This window comes from Simochromis diagramma, unplaced genomic scaffold (genome assembly GCF_900408965.1).
Source record: "Simochromis diagramma unplaced genomic scaffold, fSimDia1.1 OVJJ01000583.1, whole genome shotgun sequence".
Lineage (NCBI taxonomy): Eukaryota > Metazoa > Chordata > Actinopteri > Cichliformes > Cichlidae > Simochromis > Simochromis diagramma.
Window position 1 is genome coordinate 738671 of NW_024387285.1, and position 20770 is coordinate 759440.

General features: G+C 44.6%; 1 protein-coding gene across 3 annotated transcripts in view; it reads left to right on the forward strand.

Annotated features, from left to right (window-relative positions):
- The window catches only part of smarca2 (SWI/SNF related, matrix associated, actin dependent regulator of chromatin, subfamily a, member 2), a 54733-nt gene extending 41961 nt beyond the window's left edge, over positions 1-12772 (forward strand). For 2 of the 3 annotated variants that reach the window (XM_040003655.1, XM_040003657.1), the window contains 6 exons: positions 6-226; positions 4432-4537; positions 4872-4973; positions 5273-5402; positions 5872-6005; positions 8986-12772. In XM_040003655.1, coding sequence (XP_039859589.1) covers positions 6-226; positions 4432-4537; positions 4872-4973; positions 5273-5402; positions 5872-6005; positions 8986-9021 — 729 coding nt within the window. In that variant the 3' untranslated portion in view covers positions 9022-12772. The remainder of the gene's footprint in view (positions 1-5; positions 227-4431; positions 4538-4871; positions 4974-5272; positions 5403-5871; positions 6006-8985) is intronic. The other variant, XM_040003654.1, reaches the window with a different exon arrangement.
- Positions 12773-20770: the final 7998 nt, after the last annotated feature.

Here is a 20770-nt window from a genome sequence, read left to right on the forward strand (position 1 = left end):
TTTAGGCGATTGAAGATGGAAACCTGGAGGAGATGGAGGAGGAGATCCGGCTGAAAAAGCGCAAACGCAAAAGACGTCAGGACAAGGACTCCGGCAGAGAGGACGGAGGCGCGAAGGCCAAGAAGAGACGTGGACGACCGCCAGCAGAGAAGCTGTCCCCCAACCCGCCCAAACTCACCAAGCAAATGAACGCCATCATTGATACAGTGATCAACTACAGAGACGGGTGAGATCATCCAGAGACTTGCTGCATGTTTGAGATAACGTATCATACAGTTAATATACCAGCAATTCATCTTTCCATTGTACGACCATTCAGGAAAAATAGCATCAAACAGGTGTTTCACATCAAACAGGCCTTTTGGGATGAATGAAACGAGTCTAATAATTGGCTGGATGATGTATATAATAGCTGATCTGATTAGACACTCTAGTAACTCCGTGTTCAGTGTTATTTCCATAGCATATAACATATGGAAGCGAACACATTATAAAGTTGAGTAGAACATTAGCTAAAAGCCCTGTGGTTATAGAGGAAGGTCCAAATAGGTTCTTACCAAATGAGAGGACTTTAAATAAAGCACTGCCTTATTTTTCATTTCACACCAGCAGCATTAAAGCTGTTAAAACTTTAATTACAGTTGTACTCTCTCCATTCAGAGCGGGCCTTCTGAAACACTAGACAACCTTCTTATGCATATATTTATTTCTTCAGAGCTGTGCAGCATAATTCATTTAGCTCCGGAGCTGCAAAGAAACACAAGAATGCGTGCCAGATTACATTTGGCTTTCTGAAAGTTACAAATGCTTATAGGAGTGGAGCAGTGGGCTTATCCTGTGGAGACTCCGAGGAAGGAATAAAATTACTTACATAGCAAATATAGGAGGAGGACCCTCCAGTCTAGGGGTGACTGGGACTAACACCTGGTTTGTAGCAGAGGAAAGTGTTCCTTTAAGTTCTTTTATCAACACATATTAAGGTTTTGTTTTTGTTGTTGTCTTTTGTTTGCAAGCGAGCGAGCTGCTGCTGTCAAACTTAAATCGATAGATTGGCCAACAGATCATGCCGTGGTCATCGATATCCAAACCAAGTCCCTCATAAAGGCAGCAGGGACGGTGGGGAAACCGACCAGAGGAAGAGCTGATTCAGCATGTGTTAAAAATCTAGCTAACGAGGAGCTCGGTGCTTGAGGAGCGTCACCCTCAGTACATGAACTGACCTGAGAAGGTTAACTTGTCGTGGTTACAGTAAAATTTACGTTTGCATGCAAAAAGGTGGCCCCGTTTGCGAGAGTGTAGCAAATAGTGGCGTGACTATCCACTGGAAAGTACAGCCTTCTCGCTGGTCGGCACGGTGAAAATGAGCAGACGTGAGGTAATGTCTGAGAAACGGGAACCTCGCATTGGTTCTTCCCAACAGGCCAAAGAAAATAAGTCTGATTTGTTGTGTCTGGATACTTTCTCTTTTGCCCACATGCAGAGTCACGAGCATGCATCTCCCTGTGACATCCACCCATGCATGACAGAACATATGCATTTGTGTTCACGTTGCTCTGAAGTGCACTGGCTCACTGCTCGGCTGAAGCTTTTCCAGGAAACTGCTACCTGCCGTTCCAGAAGTCGAATTCTTTCCTCTCCCTGTTGATGGTTGTTCTTCCCAGAGCATCTCAATCACGACTCTGGCGCTGCTCTCTCCACACTTGACTGGGGCAGAATTTGAAATTTCCAGTGCAGGACTTTGGATCCCTGGGTTACAGTGATGTTTCCTAATAAAACAAAGTGTGACTCCGCATTGCTTAAAGCAAATGCGGGCGGAGTTCAAGCTGTTGCTGAAATGTAATAAATGCTTATCTCCTCAGTGGAGGCAGCAGCAGCATCCAGGAAACAGGTTAAGGCTTGTTTGGCAACACCTGTGGTTTCCAAGTATGATGTGTCACGCACAGAACAATTGGTTTCTAAATCAATAGTTTTTCCATCAAGAAGCTTCACCGTCACATTTCCACTCCAACCCCAGCTCTTCGATGGGAGTCAGCAGTTGAGTGTGTTTCCTAAAGTCTTTGTTGCTGGGCTTGATAGGCGTCATACATCAAAGATATTAAACCCGTGCTGAACCCTCCGTCCATCCCTGTGGTTTCAGTTCACGCAGCACAGTCTGACGCACCGAGCTGCCACATTCAGGAGCCTTGAAGCTCAGCTGTTCTGCTGCTTGCGTTATTGTAACTGTTTTTGGCTGCTTTGTCGAAATAAAGTTATCCATTTATTTTCCTGATGTCACACACCGGACAGCTCAAGTTAATCCAAAGTGTTTAAATGTTAATTGTGAGCCCTTTGGATTCAGGCAGCTGAGCGAGAACAGTGGAAACGCTGTCCGATGATTGATGCTGTGGAACGTCATCTCTTCGTTGCTTGTATTTCTTCCCCTTGAACTCCTAAATTAATGACTGCAGATTTGAGATTTCAGTATTTTTCTTTCTGATTAAGAGCTGGCCTGGTATAAAATGATTGATGAAGCCACAAGGAGATCCTTAAAAATAATCCCACATGTTGAAATGTTAGTGTTTCTGCCAAGTCTCTGTACACAAAAAGAAGGGAAGTCAGTGCTGGCAGAATCTAACAGATAATATCGGACATTTGAGAGAAAAATGGCGTCTGTGCTTTCTTACAAATGCAGATGAGTTGATCTTAGTGACAGGAGCATGCTGGGTTCTCCTCATCCTCCTTATCTCTCTTTTCTATTTTCACAAACTCTGGAGAAACTGCAGGTAAAGACGCCGCCGTCGGTCTTCGTGCACACCGTTACCGCAGGCTCACTGCTGCAGCTGTGTGTTGGATATCGCTTCAGAAGACTCAACAGATCTAGTTCATAATTATTGCCTTAAATATCATCTAGCAGGAAAATAAGTGTGTATATCAGGGTGTAAAATACTACCGGATACTTTGAGTGAAGTTTGATTACTGCTGGCATTTTACTTTCTGTGTTCAGAGAGGGCCTCTGTACTCGGGGTATCTGTGAAAACAGCTCGTACGTCAGACGGTTTGAGGAGCTAACCTGTCACAGCTCTGCGCTTGCTTCGTTTTTCCCTCCTGATCTCCAACTTCACTTCTTTCTGACTCTTGGCACTCTGAGATCCTTCCAACTGTTCTGTGCTTTGCTAACTTTAAACTGACCCAAACACTTGTTATTTCTGGCCATTTGATAAAGTAATATTTTAGCATCTGAAGCCCGACTTCTAATCTAACTGCTTTAAAATGAATTTTGTTCCAGCTCTGGTGGTTTTGCTTTGGGGGAAAGCCAAAACCTCTCTGATGGGAAGTAATGTTTCTGTGTTCAGGAGAATAAAAGTCTTTGGTAATTCTTTTTGCAGTAGTCACTTTATCAATCATGTGTAGTAGAATATGAACCTCTCTGACAGGAGTGACGCAGACACTGATGCTGATGATTGTGATCAGCGTAAATCACAGTAATTAACTTCTCCCTTCGTTAAAGTCATTATTAGTTCTCCTTTTTCCTTCTGCGTGTGCTAAGTTTGCTGTTCAGTCTGACAAAATGTTATATCTCACTTCTCCATGTGCTGGGCCCTCAGCTAAAGGTAAAAAGGCCCCACAGTATAAGAGAGACGTCGATACAATTAGATGATTTAATGTGAGCAGCACTTGGCGATAGTGGGAAGCAAAAACCTCCAGGTGGCTCAGGTATGGACAGCCATCTGCCGTGACCAGTTGTAGGGTCAAGAAGGAGACAATAGATCAGGGGTGGGCAACTCCAGGCCTCGAGGGCCGGTGTCTGCAGGTTTTAGATGTGTCCCTGATCCAACACAGCTGATTTAAATGTCTTTAAGCTCTCCAGAGGCCTGGTAACGAACTAATCGTGTGATTCAGGTGTGTTGACCCAGGGTGAGATGTAAAACCTGCAGGACACCGGCCCTCGAGGCCTGGAGCGCCCCACCCTGCCATAGAGAGATAAAAACAAAACACACTATGTGAGAGAAATGACAAATGCTGTAGTGAAAAATAAACATGCATGTTTAAAAGAGGAGAGGCGTGAAGAAATGTCCCCCGGCAGTCTGAACCCGTGTCAGTGTAACTGAGGGTCACCTGATCCAGGTTTAACTTTGTGCTTTATCAACGTTTAAAGTGTCCAAGCTGGGAGCTGCTGCAGAGGAGAGGGGCCTGAAAGCAGAAAGCAATAACTCCCACAGTGATGTGGATCTTAAAATATTAATGGTGTCCTTAAATGAGACCTAAAGTAACATTTACACCCAGTTGGTCTCGTTTTATTAGAAACACTACAGCAGTCTGACCGCAGCATCCGTCCCACGAGGCTCTTTGTTGCGGCGCTGTGATGACTGTTGGTCTGTGATAGAAAGCACCGGCAGTGTTGGTGTGCAGTAGAGTTTGACGGCATACAAACTGCTGTTTTTGTTTTTCCAGCTCTGGAAGGCAACTCAGTGAAGTGTTTGTCCAGCTTCCATCCAGGAAGGAACTCCCAGAATATTACGAACTGATCCGAAAACCTGTGGACTTCAAAAAAATCAAGGTTTGTGATCTAAGACGATCCATTCATTTGTGCAAAGGAGGGACGGGTTAGTGGGAAAGAAAGGGCTGAAAATTATAACTCCAGGTCCTTTAATAGAAGAGAATACTCAGTAAGATGAGAAACTCCTCAAATGTATTTAAAAGATCAAAGAAGTTTCTGTTTGTGGTACTCTGTTACTCGAATAGTCCGGTAAATTCACCGTCCGTGGAGCTTCGTGTCATGATGGATTTGAAAGGAAGGGCAGACGGTGAAGCTTGGTGTAGTTTAAGGTTGTGCGACCTGTGTGGATGTAGGCGTCGCTCAGTGCCGCTGTTTTGTTTTTGTCTTTCAACAGGAACGTGTGAGAAACCATAAATACAGGAACGTGGGGGACCTGGAGAAGGACGTGATGCTGCTCTGTCAAAACGCACAGACCTTCAACTTGGAGGGATCCCAGGTCAGAAACCCTGCTGTGGAACTCTCTTCATTTTCCTGCTCATCTCCGGGGCTTTGTTGGTACTCCGGGACTTCTCTAGAATAGCTTTATATATTTATATATGGTTAGAATGATTGTGTGTAGGCGGGGCCAGCTGTTTGTTCGGTGACGGGCTTTCCCCTGAGAATCTTGGCTAGACGGAGCTCGGCGTTGCTTTGATCGGCTCCTGTTCTGTCGGACTCGAGCTCGTTTGCAAACACATTGTGTTATAGTTATTAGCACTGAGCTAGCCTAAAATGAACTGTACACCCCCCCCGCAGATATACGAGGACTCCATCGTTCTTCAGTCTGTTTTCAAGAGCGCCAGACAGAAGATCGCCAAGGACGATGACAGCGATGACGACAGTGAGGAGGAGGAGGAGGACGACGACGATGACTCAGAGGCCGAGGGTGAGACGCACTTTGTGGCTACGCGTACCAACACACACACACACCAGAGACCTTTTCTTGTCTCATTGAAATTCTTCTCAGTGCAAACCCGGCGACCGCTGCTCGGGTTTTATATTCATCGCAGCGGGAGCCCCGTGCACTGCTGCTGACAGACGAAAGTGATGTTTTAGACATAGGAGTGAGTCATTATAAAGGGAGGACATTTATTGTGAAATGTTAAAAAGCATTTAAAACCACGAACTACAGCTGATGTGCAGTAATGACACCTGAGAGATTGAGTATCAACACAAATCCCTGACAGCCCTGCATTAGGAACGGCCTCCAGCATAAAAATCTACCATGTCAGCTAAACGTTCAACAAATAGTTTCGTTTCTAACATGTTTGGTTAAACAGGATGTCGTAGCTTTTATTCTCAAACATGCTGAAGGGAAGCGGTGCAAGACTGTTCACGTTTCTCCCGTGTTTCAGCCAAGTCAGTGCGGGTAAAGATCAAGCTGAGCAGGGAGGCACGCGGCCACGACAAAGGCAAGAAGAGGCAGAGCCGAGGGAAGGCCAAGCCGGTGGTCAGCGACGACGACAGCGACGAGGACCAGGATGATAATGTAGGTTGTAAAATAATTGTACTTATGTTGCCGACACAGGTGGTTCAGGTCCATCAGCAGCTGTTGGCTGGCATTAAATCTTCTGTAGAATAAAAGGATAAACACTTGTAGTGTACTTATGTGAAACCAAATGAGCACATGCTAAAGCTTATGTAGATAATGACGTTCAGTTCGCTATATTTCCCAGTACTATCCGCCTTCTGCTGTTCAGCCTCCGCTTCACTCAGTAATGTGAAGTTAAAGCTGTGCAGGCACCACGTCTGTGCCCACTATCAAATACACCTTGTATCCTCCCCTCTCCTCTTTCTTTCTGCTCCTTTGTCTGTTCTATGCGGGAATAAAACCACGATGAGGCCACATAAACGCCGTTCTGTGGTTACAAACTATAGAAGTTTCTCCTGAAGTTAGCTCGGTGTTAGCTCGGTACAGCAGCAGGAATAAGACGTAGCACATACAGGCAGCTTCAGCCACTCACACAGGGAAAAGCTTCAAAGTTTCATTGATCTCGTGGGATGAGATTTTGAAGATTTTAACTTCTTTGTAAATCGTCTGATGCAATCACACTCAAAGTCTTTGAAGACCATCTTCCAAATTGACTGTTTACTCGCGTCATATAGAGTGAGCTTCCCCTGGCTTTGGTCTCATATACCGACAGTCACAAAGCTCCGTGAAGCACCCTTTAATTCCTCGTCAGCTAGCACGTCTTTTATCTGCGTTGATGTGGCGTTTGCCGCTCATTTAAAAGCCAAATCGCACATCTAAAGACCCAAAGGACCCTCAGAAGGATGTAAATGAGTCCTAAATATTTCTTAAACATGGCTTATGGAGCATGTTTGTGAAGCAGAGTGTAACAGGTGCATGTAGAAACCACACGTTTATATTCTCCATTTATTCTGCGATACTGTGAGAACGAGGCGATGTAGGACTTTCAGTTGATACCGTAGGTGAACGTACTAAAAATCTTGAATGAGTTTGAATCCCAGTGACCTTGACTTCAAGGTCAGAGGTCAACTTTTATACCATGGGTGCATCTACTGGGAGGCCCTGGCACCTCACTGCTGCCAGCTAAACCTGATTGACTTACCCTGGTCAGAAGTTTATTTTATTTTCATCTATCTTTTTCCATAAATAATGAAATAATAATGGATTGCATTTATATAGCGCTTTTCAGGGCCCTCAAAGCGCTTTACAATTCCACTATTCATTCACTCTCACATTCACACACTGGTGGAGGCAGCTACAGGTGTAGCCACAGCTGCCCTGGGGCAGACTGACAGAAGCGAGGCTGCCATATCGCGCCATCGGCCCCTCTGGCCAACACCAGTAGGCGGTAGGTGAAGTGTCTTGCCCAGGGACACAACGACCGAGACTGTCCGAGCCGGGGCTCGAACCGGCAACCTTCTGGTTACAAGACGAACTGCCAACTCTTTGAGCCACGGTCGCCCCGTAAAGTCACCAAACTACAGCCAAAATGTTACTGATGCTGGAACTAAGCGAGCAGTGTTTTCCTGGGCTCACACGACAGTCGTCACTGAGTCAGGCGCGTTTCATCTAACAAGTTGATTCTTCCTTCACAACAATTATTTGACATTTTTATTTTTTAATCATGGACATCATTAGGCTGATATTGTGTGGTCTCAACCCGACATAAAGGAAGTTCACAGGTCGCTCTGTAGGATCCGAGGAACGTTTCCGTCAGCAGCCAGTTGAAATGCAGTATAAGGGACTCTGCATTATTCATTACGTGTGGCTCCACGTTCACTTACAGTCAGTAAGAGTTGGCTGAGGAATGCTGATTTTATGTGAACAGCTTCAGAGAACAGACGAGTGTCGCAGGAAATCTGACCAAGTTTTAGTGAATAAAAATGCAGCTTTTTATTACAAACATCATGAAAGCCTTTAAATCTGTCTCACTGGATCTGCACGACTGTTTTCAATCCAGCTTAAGAGCAACAACGTTGGGTTTTAACGTGATTACATGTCAGCGTTTGCACCACCTTCATATTATACATGCCTCAGTGCAGTGCTTCTCCATCATTTTCTGTTACGCCCCCCTGAGGAAGAAGAAAACATTTCACGCCCCGCCCACTCTCCCCTGTCACTATAAATAGTATCATTTGTCTATAAAATTGTTATTATAAGTACATTTCTGCATAACATTGTATCCTTATTAACATTAAAGAAAGCAAAAAAGAAAGAAATATAGATCAACTTAAAACAAAGACTAACAATGTTGTTTAGTCTGTAACAGAAAGGATTTAAGTACATGTAGTAGTACTGCGACTCTCTAAACTGCTACAGACAAAGTGCATCGATTTGCCTGAAATATAAAAACATCCTTCTTCAAACTATAAACATTTTTTGAACCATTTGATTCTGAAAAATAAAATTATACAAAATCCATAAATACATTTAAATTGATCTGCAACATTAACTGCTCAAGTAAAGTACAGATCCTAAGAACGCTGCCACCTACTGTAGCGGATGTGCAATTGCACTGTATGCCGGTCCGTGTTCCCCGGGCGGGGGCACTATTTGAGAAGGACCGTCTTAATGTATTTTTCAGCGTAAGTGAGCAGCTTACCTTTCTCCAGGTGTTGCATCAGTGTTTGTATTTATGATGCTGAGTGTTTGAGTGTCTTATGTTGGCTGAGCTCGGAGCCTTCACGTTACTCCGTGAATATGAATGCAGCGATTTCATCAGCTGTGTGCCGGCCGTGGTGGGAGCACGCTCTGCCCTGACGGAGTCTGTTCAAAGGACCGCCTTGTCTGACTCGCCTCACTCCTTCACTGCTCTCCTCGTCAGCCTCAGAACAGGAAAAGATGTGAAGACCGCCCGTCCCACCTCTTTTTCCTCCGGAGAGCTTTCTTATTTCAGCGTTGTTGTGTTGCGACAGGCCGCTCTGCCTCTCGTTGCTGCTTCGCTGCATCCTCTTAATCTTCCTCGTTCTTAACACTCTTCTTCTCTTTGTCTCTGCAGGATCAATCAGACAAGAGCAAAAGTGATGACGAGTGACGAAGGAGAAGCAAGGGCGCGAGGATATTGTTTACAGCACTTAGAAACAAAGGACAATATCTTCCATTGCTGTTGTTCAGGTTCATGTTCCTTAAACTTTGCTCCGTGTGTCTTCTGTGTGTGTCTGTAGGGTGTATTCTCATCTCCCACCAGCTTAGAAATGTATTACTTACAATCGATAACATACAGCAATACCAATCAGCTTATATTTCTCTTTTTAAGACAATTTTGTAGTATATTTTTTAACTACGTGCTTTAACAAAACACAAAATGTACAAAAAAGAAAAACACACATTGGTCATCCTATTTGCGCTTTTGCTTTGTTTGTAATCTCTTGCTTGCACTTTAAAAAAAACCTTCAGTATCCTGATTTTTAAAAAGTCAAGTAAAACAAAAATATGTATCACCAGTGAAATCAAAGCTAATTTGGAGAAATGGCAGTCAGTTTTTTAAGTTTTGGATTTATTGTTTTTAACGTGTGCCGTGCCAAATGTAGACAAACTGACCGTTAGCTTAACCCCTCCCACGCGCAGCGTCTGTCCAATCACAGCTAGGCTTTTTTAAGCTTGTACGAAATAAATATGAAAGTAAGTAAAAGATTTAATAGTTATCTGCCTCGGTGTGTAGATTAAACACGCTGTCAGCGTGTGCGCTCCATAAAGAAGCTAACACCTGCTAACTGGCCCAGGCTGGGGTCACCTTGTTCTGTGGGGTGAGTGGACACGTGTGGAAAACTGAATCATTCGCTGGACAGCGTTTGGAACAGTCTGTGTCGCGTGTTGTAGCTCGTGTGGACAAGTCCACAGTCCAGTCCAAGTCCTCAAACTGTTGAAAGCTGGGCTCACGTCTGTGTTAGCATGTAGACCACAGTCTGTGTGTCACAGATGAGTCCACAGTTACGACACTTTCTCTCAGAACTGTAAAGAATGCAGTGGAGAAACCCAAAGTTCACTTCTGCTGTTCATCGTAGAACAATCCAGTTAAATCTCATGGTTTAGTCTAGAAATGGGCAGAAGTGTCAGGCGGGGTCCTCGTGGTTCCAATGAAGGCTTTCTCTGTTTGTCGTGGACCAACGTGGGTTAGGGTTCTTTCACCTGCCTCGAATGCCCCAGGGAGGGCTTGCATCTTAAAGGAGGAGAAGTCCCGCAGGACTCGCATTGAGGCAAACTTTTCTTGACGAGTGGCAAAAGGAGAGATGTTGATTTCATTGTGGTGCAGACAGCCCACAGCCACTTTGACCTGGTAGAGGCGACGAGTGTGTGAACGTTGAGGTACTTCTGAGTTTCCCAGCTGCTCTGAAACTCTGGCCACTAACTGTACTTTAATCCAGCGTCTCCCTCGGGCTGCACATCAGTCTGTGGAGATGCACTTTTGTCTCTTATCTGGGACTTCCTCGAACTCAATTATCTCTTCAGCCTCTTTATCTTTCCTCACGTGCACATCCTCCCTGTTATTACCATCAGTGACTGAGGGCTCTCTGAATGTGATATGTCAGCTCAGTCTCAGTCCTGCAGCAGCGGCCGGCTCGCTGAGTAGCACAGCGTACTGCTGCAACATCAGGAACAGCTGTGCGCTTCATCAAACATTCACACACACCTGATTACTTATTTACCTACAGTAACAGGACATTATATAGATCACATAGTACTAAGACAGGGCATTTTAGTCATCACAAATGTACATATTAATCAGCCTCTGAGCCTGACACTGAGGCACGCAGACCCTCACGATCAAATCTCTTTGTGTTCTGTCATTACGTTACAGATCACACAAGGCCTGTTCTCTGCTTTCTGCTCCATCAGCCCCACCTTAAAGCTTCCTCCTGCTCTCTCCCAAAGCAGCATGTCGGCTGCTGTCCTCCACCTCCTGCTCTCCTACATCTCGCTCTTCATTAGCTACAGCTGCCTCCTTTCTTTCACCTCCCACAGAAACTGTGGAAATATGAAAACAGAGACTGTAACACTGGGCCAATTATTAGCGTGTGTTTCCTTTGGTCTGTAGGTACTCTGTTGTGCTGTTACCGTTGGTCCAGCATGTCTTTGAACCTCCTTAGGAGCGGGCTTTTTGAGTCTTTGGAACTAACAGAATTGTTTTCATTGGTTTGAACAGTCGATAAATGCTGAGCAGCTGCTGATAGATGTCTTTGTAGCTGTGTGGTGTGAGGGGTTCCCCGAACAGTCTCGTGTCACTGCCCTTACTGTTTGGCCCCGTCATCACTTTACAACAGTGATTCACTGTTAGGTTCCCAGGGCTGCAGGGCAGAACACGCTCTACTGCATGCTGCAAACAAGCAATCTGTCCGTACTTTGAAGAAGAAAGTACTTTTAGAAGAGCATGATTTGGTTGCATGTGGGCTCTGTAAGGGAAAGCCAACACATAACCACTAAACAGCAACTTACAGAGCAGTTTTGCTGTTAGCCCAGCAGTTACAGCCACACTGAGTGACTGTGACTGTTAGACTGAGTGAGTAGTGTAAATTTCACGATATGTTTAGACTGTTTGGACATTAGAAGACTAACTGCTTCCTCTGATTCTCCCTGGAGACCTGATGCCATGTTATCAGTTTGCAGAGATACAAATGGCGTTCTTACCTTCTGAAGTGCTCAGCTGTGTCCCTGCATCACCTTCATCAAACTGTTCACACGTTTAGTTAAAGATCGGCACCTTGTTCATGAGTAGAGCCTGCCTGCACATTGAGATATAGACTCTCTGCATCAGCTTTTTGTTTTTAAAAGGGAACATTTGTTTCTTTCAAGGTATTTAAAATCATCCTGTAGACATTTCTAAATACCTGGGATGTTGTAATACTGTGATATCACCAAGGCCTCCTGTACAGAGACGCCATGTCCCTGCTGTAACTTAAATATCCAAACAAAATAAAAACGCTCTTTAAATACTCGCTAAGAACTTTTTGGATTAGCTGGCGGGAGCAGAGCTGTACTCGTGTGTCTATGCGTTCACCTCATGTCGAAGCTTTACAGTTGCAGTAACGGTAACAGGAGGGCGGGGCTTAGCAGACGGTCAGCAACGCGATTACACGATTGTGAAAGCACAGGCAGATAAAAACGTGCGTCTGTAGCTGACAGATGAACTTGACACAGCCAGAAATGTCCGACGCTTTTTTAACCGCTTCTAGTAAGACAAATATAATCGCACATGATTAGGGAGGTGCACGTGGTTCATGTGTTCTTCCTCTGATGTTTTTAACGTTTTCTGTATCACAGCGTTGTCGCATTAATTTTCTCGTTTTGTTGGAGTTATTTTCTACGTAGAAAGCTCGTGTCAGACAGCGGGTTCACGGGGAAACATCTCACTTCGGGGAATGAAACCAGATTCTGTCGTAGCGCTAAATGTAGCGTCTGAATACATGTTACAGTCGTTTTGCAAAAAAATAGAAAATGAAATCATAAAAATCTGAAAAATAAGTGTAACAAACCGAGTCTGACGGGTTGTGACGGCCTGAATTACTACAAAGAAAACAGTATTATGAGATTAATGAGACGTGTCGGTTTGTTTCAGGTGTTCGTGTTCCTTGTGAATTAGTTCTAAACCCTCATTTTATTGTTTATGTGTTATTTGTAGCATGCACTCTTGACAGTATACCGTGCACATGCAGATATATCATTTTTGTGTAATATGTGCTTGCCGACTCTCCGTAAGTGTGACTTAATCTTTGCTTTCTTTGCACAGTGTCTTTGTGGTTGTATCTCATAGCCCAGGGCAAATAAACATCACTGATTTCCAACACAAAGATCGTGTCTCTGCTTTTTCTTTGCCTTCTGCTGTTTGTTGTGTTTGTGTTGCCGGTGTTGCCGATGTTGCCGCTCACCTTTGTTCTGACACTTTATTTCAAAAACTCGTTAAACTCCTGAAGTTCATCTGTTTTCGGTTATAAAACTCAGTCTCTCTAATTAGGGAGAACTGCAAAAGTCATGAAATATGAAAGATCTGAATGTGCTGTTCTTCTGCACTAAAGTTAACGAGCAGCGTAACCTCAGTGGTTTCAACTGACGCAGATCATCAAATACCGTTCAACTCCCACGTAGGGATGGGTACCAGTACCGGTTCTGACATAAACGGTAATAACCAGACCGAAAAGCAGCGCACATTTCGGTGCTTTATTTTCCTGAGCTGTGATACACTTTGGATTCTAGCCAATCATTTTACGTTTCTGAGGATAGTAGGCGGGGCCAGGTACGTACGTTCTTTTAGAGCAGAGCTACAGATTAAAAATGCCCAAGGCAAAGCGGTCAAAGTCTGGCTGTACTTCACAGCAAAAGATGCAAACTCAGCAGCAACAAGTGCTTTAAGGTGATACTGTGATACTGTCAAAGGAGGTAACACCTCAAATCCGATGAAACACCTGGCGACACATAGCGTTTTTTTAAAAGCCGAGAAATGCGCCGTATTTGATAGCTTGCTGCGAGACCTCACACCGAGCACATCTACTGCAGGGTGTGGTGCCTGTTATCGGACCCGGAGTTAGCAACATCCCCCAAAAACACGAAGAGGAGAGTCCTGGCCCCTAGCCCTGCCAGTGTAGCAGAAATGATGAGGATGATGATGCAGCAGCAGCCGTTCTTCTCTGGGCGAGTAGCTTAATGTTGTTCGTGGTTAGACTACATTATTACATTAATGCATGTAAGGTGAACTAGCAAACAGCATCATAGCTACATGCAGCTGTCTTCTTGTTTGATGGCAGATACTCCCTTCACCCTGGCCAAAAAGGCTAAAATGACCAAAGAAAAAGTGGCAAACAGTTAAACATGAGAGGTTTTTGGACAAAGTTTGTGTTTTTTCCATTGTTTAAGCACTGCTTCCAGCCAAGAGTGATACCATATATGCCCCATAGCTGCAGAAAAGGCTAACATTGATATCTTTTTACAAAAAAAACAGCTGAACATGAGAGGTTTTTGGACAAAGTGTGTGTTCTCCATTCTTTAAGCACCGGCACCGATAAAACTTAAACGATACCCATCCCTACTCCCACGTGATTAGGAATGTTTCAGAAGATTTTTATTTCAAAGCTTTAATGCTGACAGGACGTACTCTGCACAAATAAAAGAAAAACCTCAAAATGTTTGCTTGTTTTTCAAAATTGCTTCAATTTATGTCACTTTGAGCTCCCAGCCTGATGGAAGGCAGGGTCCAGCAGCTGCCCCACGTCCGTTTAGCCTGAGAGGTCAAAGGCATCAGCAGTAAATAGAAAAATACTTTAAAATACAACAGGAGTGTTTTTGGGGAAACAGCTGTGGCTGTGAGGGCTTAGCAGTAAACAGCTAATAGGAAACTGCATCTACAGTATTACATGAACGTCTCAGTGCGCGTTCCTTCACAACGCTCCTCCCTTTTTCTTTTTTTTTTCTTTTTTTAGCTTTTGCTGCATTTTGTTATTTGTTGGTGTTTTCATAGGTTAGAATGCGTTTGACCTCTCAGGGCCACCGTAACTATACCGTACACAGATGTGGAAACCTCATGTAGGAAACATGAGGTTGACACCATCACAAAATTTGGATATGTTAACAAAAACTCGCCCGCTCTAAAAAGTATTTATTAAAATCTGACCTTGCTAAGCCACACCCCCTTTGGTGATGTCACATAAAGTTGTTACAGAAATGACTTTAAATGTTATTGTAGTGATGTAGTCGACAGGTGATCGCACAGGCCGCCTGGTTGGAGGATTGCTTTGACGGCCTGGTGAAGGTTTGCAGACAGATTACCTGTTTGAGTCCACCTGCACCGATGAGCGCAACTCACCTGTGATGGACTTGGTTCATTCCTATATGGTTTTATGCATGTGTCATTTTACAGTTAATCTCTGATTTACTACCATAGGCAACTTTGTCATTGTTTGTGCAACAATCCCCATTTGCTTCTGTCTGCATGTGCTGTAGACGGCCACTGCGAGTGGTTGCAGGTGGTCCCGTCTCTGAAGCAATCACTTCAAAGCAACGAGAGTTCTGTGAAATCTTTGCACAAAGTTGCAATAAGTTTGGTCGTGCCACATCTATCACAGTATTTTATATTCCTCGTACACATGTTAAGCTTATAAAAGCTGCTAATCCTGTCAGTTTGGTTGTAACAGGCTACAGATAAAGCCGCTGGGTGCACTCTTTTACACTCCTATACATTAGGAGACTTTTCCGGTCACAATATTAAATCTGCCTTGAAGGTGAAAATAGGAAAAAGTGCTGAACTCTGATTAAAATCATACTGAAGTGAACAAAACCAAAATCAGGTTCCAAAAACAGCCCCGTCTTGTATTGAGGATCTCCCTCGATCGGAGCCGCTGCAGCTGGCTGTCCGCTCTTCCCGGAGCTTCGTGCTGTATTTGATGGCAGCGCTGCTGTATTGTGCAGCTCAGACACTGGAGGGCAGACGATGAGCCGCCGTGCTACGCAGCTGGCTGGACGGCACATCAAAACAGCCCTGCTTTTTGTATCCCTGCCATTTTAAACAGAGCTTCACTAAGCCAATTCCCCCTGAAGAATGACCATCCATCGCCCTTTTTATCTGCCTCTTTGAAGTGCGGAGCTGTTGGGATAGTCTTGAGCCCAGGAAGAGAGGGGCAATTTGGATGTTAATCCTCGTCTGAGCACCAGAGATGTCAGCTGGAAAAAGTCAGGTGCTGGTGTAATTCCTGCTATTCCTCTGTAGCTTTTGTCTGAGGCTCCACCATCATCACATTCTCCAAGCAGCACACGCAGGTCCCTCCAAGCCGAATCAAGGAATTTTCCTTCCTAATGACTCATCCATAGCGATCTGAAAAGGCCAGGTGCTCTCTATTATCAGAGTCCAGCTTTTCTGGCGTTGCAGCACGTTTGCATTCAGGGCGGGAAACGGGACCGTCCATTCTAACGCTTGCACAACTTAAAAGGACGAGCGGGAAAGGGCTTTGTCTCCCTCCGGATTCCGAGGTTCACTATCAGTTTAACGCATGATCGAGGAAAAGGCTCGTTTTCCTTTGCAGTGCTGAAACCTTTTGATCTCAAAGGCTGTATCTCAGATGGGAGGACAACTAGGGCGGCATGCAAAGGTTAGAGGTACACACGGAAATCTTGGAGGCCAGGTCACGTTAGCGTTTTCACGGCCGACCGGTTTTTCTATTGATTTATTTGGAAATATCTATATCTGAAAGTGCATTTTCATTTTTTTATTAGATGAAATGTGAGCGTAAAAGCTGGCGGCCGGCAGCAGATCCTCACAGCTATTATACATCTGCTCACATTTAATCGTCTCGATTATGTGTGTGTCCGTGTCTTTTTGCCACGGCTCTGTGTGGCGATCTCACAAACATCAGCTGGTAACGAGCTTCTCTGCCAATCCCGAGACATCATCAGGAGTTCATAACTTCAGCAGGACCTCAGGGTCAACATCTCAAATGTCTGCGTCAGACAGGGAAGCTTCTGATTTGAGCTTAAGAGCTTCACTTTAGCGAAGTGAAGTCGTGAAGATGAGCTGGAAACAGGAAGGAGTTTTATGAAAGGCAGGATCAGCGCGACCAAGCACACCTTGGTGAGATCAGTACATCAGGATTTATTCACTAGACATGGCAGCATTTCACTGCAGATGATGGAGAAATGGAGGATGTATGGAAGATTTATAGAGCTTCTTTCAAAAATATCTGAAAACTCAAGGACTGTGGTCACGTCAAAACTTCTGAAGCCTGCCTTTGTAAACCTGACGAAGCCTTTTGAGTCCAGCAAAGAGTCCTAGTCCTCGTTTAGAAATTTCAGCCTGTTCTTTCTTGTATATTTCCAGCTCTGCTGATATACTGTTTATAAACCACAAATGAATCCACTGGAGGAAAAATTGCCAGAGGAACAAGTGAGGAGATGAGAGATGAAGTTTCAGTCTCCAGCTGCCAAAAAGTCTGACAGCTGCAACGGAGGTTTGATGAACTTCTCAGCCCACAGAAATCTTCACAAAATGAACTTTAGCTGAATATTTCTTGGAACAAAGGAGATCCTTTTATTTTCAGATCACAATCCTCGGCTCTCAGATCTGGAGTCGACCCTTCGTTACTTTCTGACAGACTGCAGAAGAACTCATTACGTCAAAGTTTAAATGAACTCCATCTGGTTGTCAGTTTGACTCTGACTGGAAATCCTTTCTCTCTCCTGAACTGAGATCAGCTTCTCATCAGCGGCTCCGTGTGCACTGAGCGATCGACTGACCCGACAGGCTCTGCGTGTCTCCGATTTGATGAACGACTGATGACATTTGTGAAGCTGGAGGGTTCGTGAAGGTGTGCGGAGCAGCACATTTTAGAGATTTATCTCTAAACACTGGCTTCGTGTTAGAAACCAGACTGAATCATGCGGCTCCTTCCGATGTGGAGGAAGAGCAGCTCTGCTCCGAGGGAGAATCCAGACGCCCCGGTGAGGACGCCTGTGTCTGCAGTGTTTTTCTGGCACTGCCAGCAGCTCGTGGCCACAGGTGAGGGGAAGAATGCAGATCGATCAATAAATCGAAGGCTTTGCTTTCTCGCACAACAGAAAAAGCTCCGAAAGTTGTCGATGTCAGACAGGAAGTGTGACGGACAAAGCTAAAGTGTTGGGTTCATGGCAGAGCTGTAACCTGGTATTTGGTCTTAACCTAGACCAACAGCTGATCAACCAGGTCTTGATATTTTTACACAGGCTAAGCTACCAGCCTATAAATGTTCATCCATCATCTTCCCAAATCACCTCTTCATGAGTTAGAAGAACAGCTTCCAAACTTCAGAGGGGCAAAAGAATAAACTACAAGTTTACAGTAACTTAATTTCTAGCTACAGCAAGGAATTACTGTACAGTCATGAGAACAAAGTCCACCCATATGCTTTCATATGAATTAGGATGAGTAGGCAGCACAGAGGTACTGATAATCAGCAGGTGTTATAGAGGTGTGCGATGGCGCCTGAGTGCTACATCTTAGACTCCAAAGGCCTAATAATGAGTACGGCTTCTTCTCTCTAAGCCTGGTTAGGCTGGCACAGTAGCATCTGAACAAACTACATCATCAATATTTCATAACTGGATTTGTTTGGTGTTGCATGTCCCACCGGGAGGAGGCCCCGGGGCAGACCCAGGACACACTGGAGAGATTACATCTCTCGGCTGGGCTGGGAACGCCTTGGTGTTCCCCCAGATAAGCTGGAGGAGGTGGCCGGGGAGAGGGAGGTCTGGGTTTCTCTGCTTGGGCTGCTGCCCCCGCGACCCGGCCTCGGATAACCAGAAGACGGATGGACGTATTTGTTTGTAGTTTAGAAGCAGCTCAGTCTTTAAACTGATTATTATTATTATCGTTGTCTGCCTTACTTTTTGAATACTGTTATTAAATTATTAATTATTGATTCAGTTTCTTCAGCCAGACCGTCTCTGTGCAGCACGACAGCATCGCTGCTCTCTCCACTTCAGACTCAGGTAAACTTGTGTCCGCGTGTAGGGAAACGTAGTGCGCAGACAGCATGAGCCTGTGGACAGGAAACGAGTCCGATTCACTGACTGCACACAGTAAGAGTGGAACTGCTCCATGTGTTTGTTGTAGTTATTGTAAGACCATGTCAGTGAATGAGGCCCAATGCGCTTTGCACAGATGAGACCAGAGATGAGACGCTTGGTTGTGATGAACAGTGACACCTTTGGATACATCCCAGCACCACCCCGTCATAGCAGCTGTAAAGCACGGCGGTGGAGCGGTGATGATTTAGACAGAGTGCTGTGGACAATAAAAGGCTAATTCACTTCTCTGGGGAAGGAAACCTGAGAACCTGCAGGAAACCCACCCAGCACAGAGCTAGAAACCCACTTATTTACTACAGCTTTAAGCTTGGTCTGATTTGTAAAGGTATTGTGACGTTTGCCCCATAACGATGGAGATAAATGGGCTGTTCTAGTTCTGCACGGCTGCTCTGACTTACAACTGCACTGGCTTAAAATTCCCACTGTGCCAAAAGCAGATAAGCTGCGTGCTGCAAAGCTGAATTAGTTTCCTATTATCACTAATTGTTGTTAATGAATTGGTCGGTCATGTTGTCCGATGCAGTGCATTAGCCACAGAATTCAGCCATTCTGTTATTCTATGATTAAATCAGACAGGCAGTCAGTCAAAGTTTATTTTTATTGGTGGGGAAATTTACTGATGGTAACGAGTCCTGCAGCACAGTTACAGCTGGAAACGATCCTTCCTTGAGGGAATTCTCACAACAACAGTTGGGAAAATATTTCAAGTTTTTACCACCGAAGAAGAAAAATGTTTTTGTCATTTAAAAAAAAACCCAAGTGCTATGGAAGAGTCGTGGGTAAATAAAACTAAAGTCCACTAACGAGACGAAATAATTTGATCCAGCTGATGACGAGATAATGACACGTCGAGTCATTCGATGCTCACGTTCTGTGCAGGAGTTCGCCTGGCCTCACCTCAGCTTGGCAGGAGAGGATAGTGGAAATCCAGCCGCACTCAATCAGCTTTCAGTGTGACGGCTGCTCCTTTATGTCAACGCTGAACTTTAAAGTCTGTTATTTTTCTACAGTTTCTTCTTTGTTGCTTAATGACTTTGTTAATCAGTATCTGCCTGTTTTGTGTACTGCATTTGAATTAAAAAGAGTCTTATTGCTATTCATGGAGATAACAAAGCAGCAGTAGAATGATTGGGCGTTGATGCCACCCACCGGTTTAGAGCTTAAAATTTGAAGGACATCAGCACTTTCACTGCCACAGTGTCAGCCTTGTGTGGGAAGAGTGGCCATACTGGAACAAGAGGGCGGAGTGCTGAGTTATGATTTACGGATTGTGAGGTGTGTCACCCATAAAGACACATATTTGCTGGTCTGTAAGCAGCAGTGTAATAAAATACTGGAATTTCACTCATCAAAGCTGAAGCACAAACGTCTTGGACATGCCAAATACTTTCATATAAATATATAAAAAATGTTCCAAAAACAGAAATATGATGGAGAAGTCCAGTTCAGTGACTCGAGTAGCAGAGGTGAGTCCTTACAGACAGAAACCAGCCTGGGACACCGTCATTATGGATGACCTATAAAAGAATTAAGCTGCTGTTCATACTCAAAAGGGCCAAACTCTGTAATGCTGTGAGTCTACGGGGCCGGCCTCAGGTGGTCACTGGAGGAACTGCAGCCTCCGCCTTCAGGTTTCAGCTCAGAGGTTCCTGCTTGTGTTTACCAAGTGCATCAGTGTGGAAACAGAAGAATAGATCGAGGACTCAAAGAGAGGATTGTGGATTTGATGTCATTTCCAGCACGTCACTCCAAGGAAACATGCCTGTCTGCCACTGATATCCTGACTAACACTGCACTCCTCACACTGAGCAAAAGATCCCAGAATCTGGATCCAATGGGGTGTTTTGTTTTTGTCTGTAACATCCCAGCCAGTGAAATTATTGTAGATGTGCGACATTTGAACAAAGACTCAGCCTGACAGCTCTTTTTCGGGGAGGCTTAGAAAGGTCGGATCTGGTGGTTTCTTAACTAAACAATCTCCATAAAGCAAACCGAGCCAATGAGACGTTGGTCTTGGTGACCTTCAGGAGTGCCACAGTGATGATTCAGAAAACTCAATTCCAGGGAAATATAGTTCAGTAACCCACTCTGACCATAGGCAGCCAGCTGAAATATCAGTTGCGTCAGAATGTAACTCACACAGATCTTCATCCCTGGGGGAATTATTTTGACAGCCATAACTAATTAAGAAGTTCCTAACAGAATAGTACAAATTTATAACACATACATACTTCACTCATAAA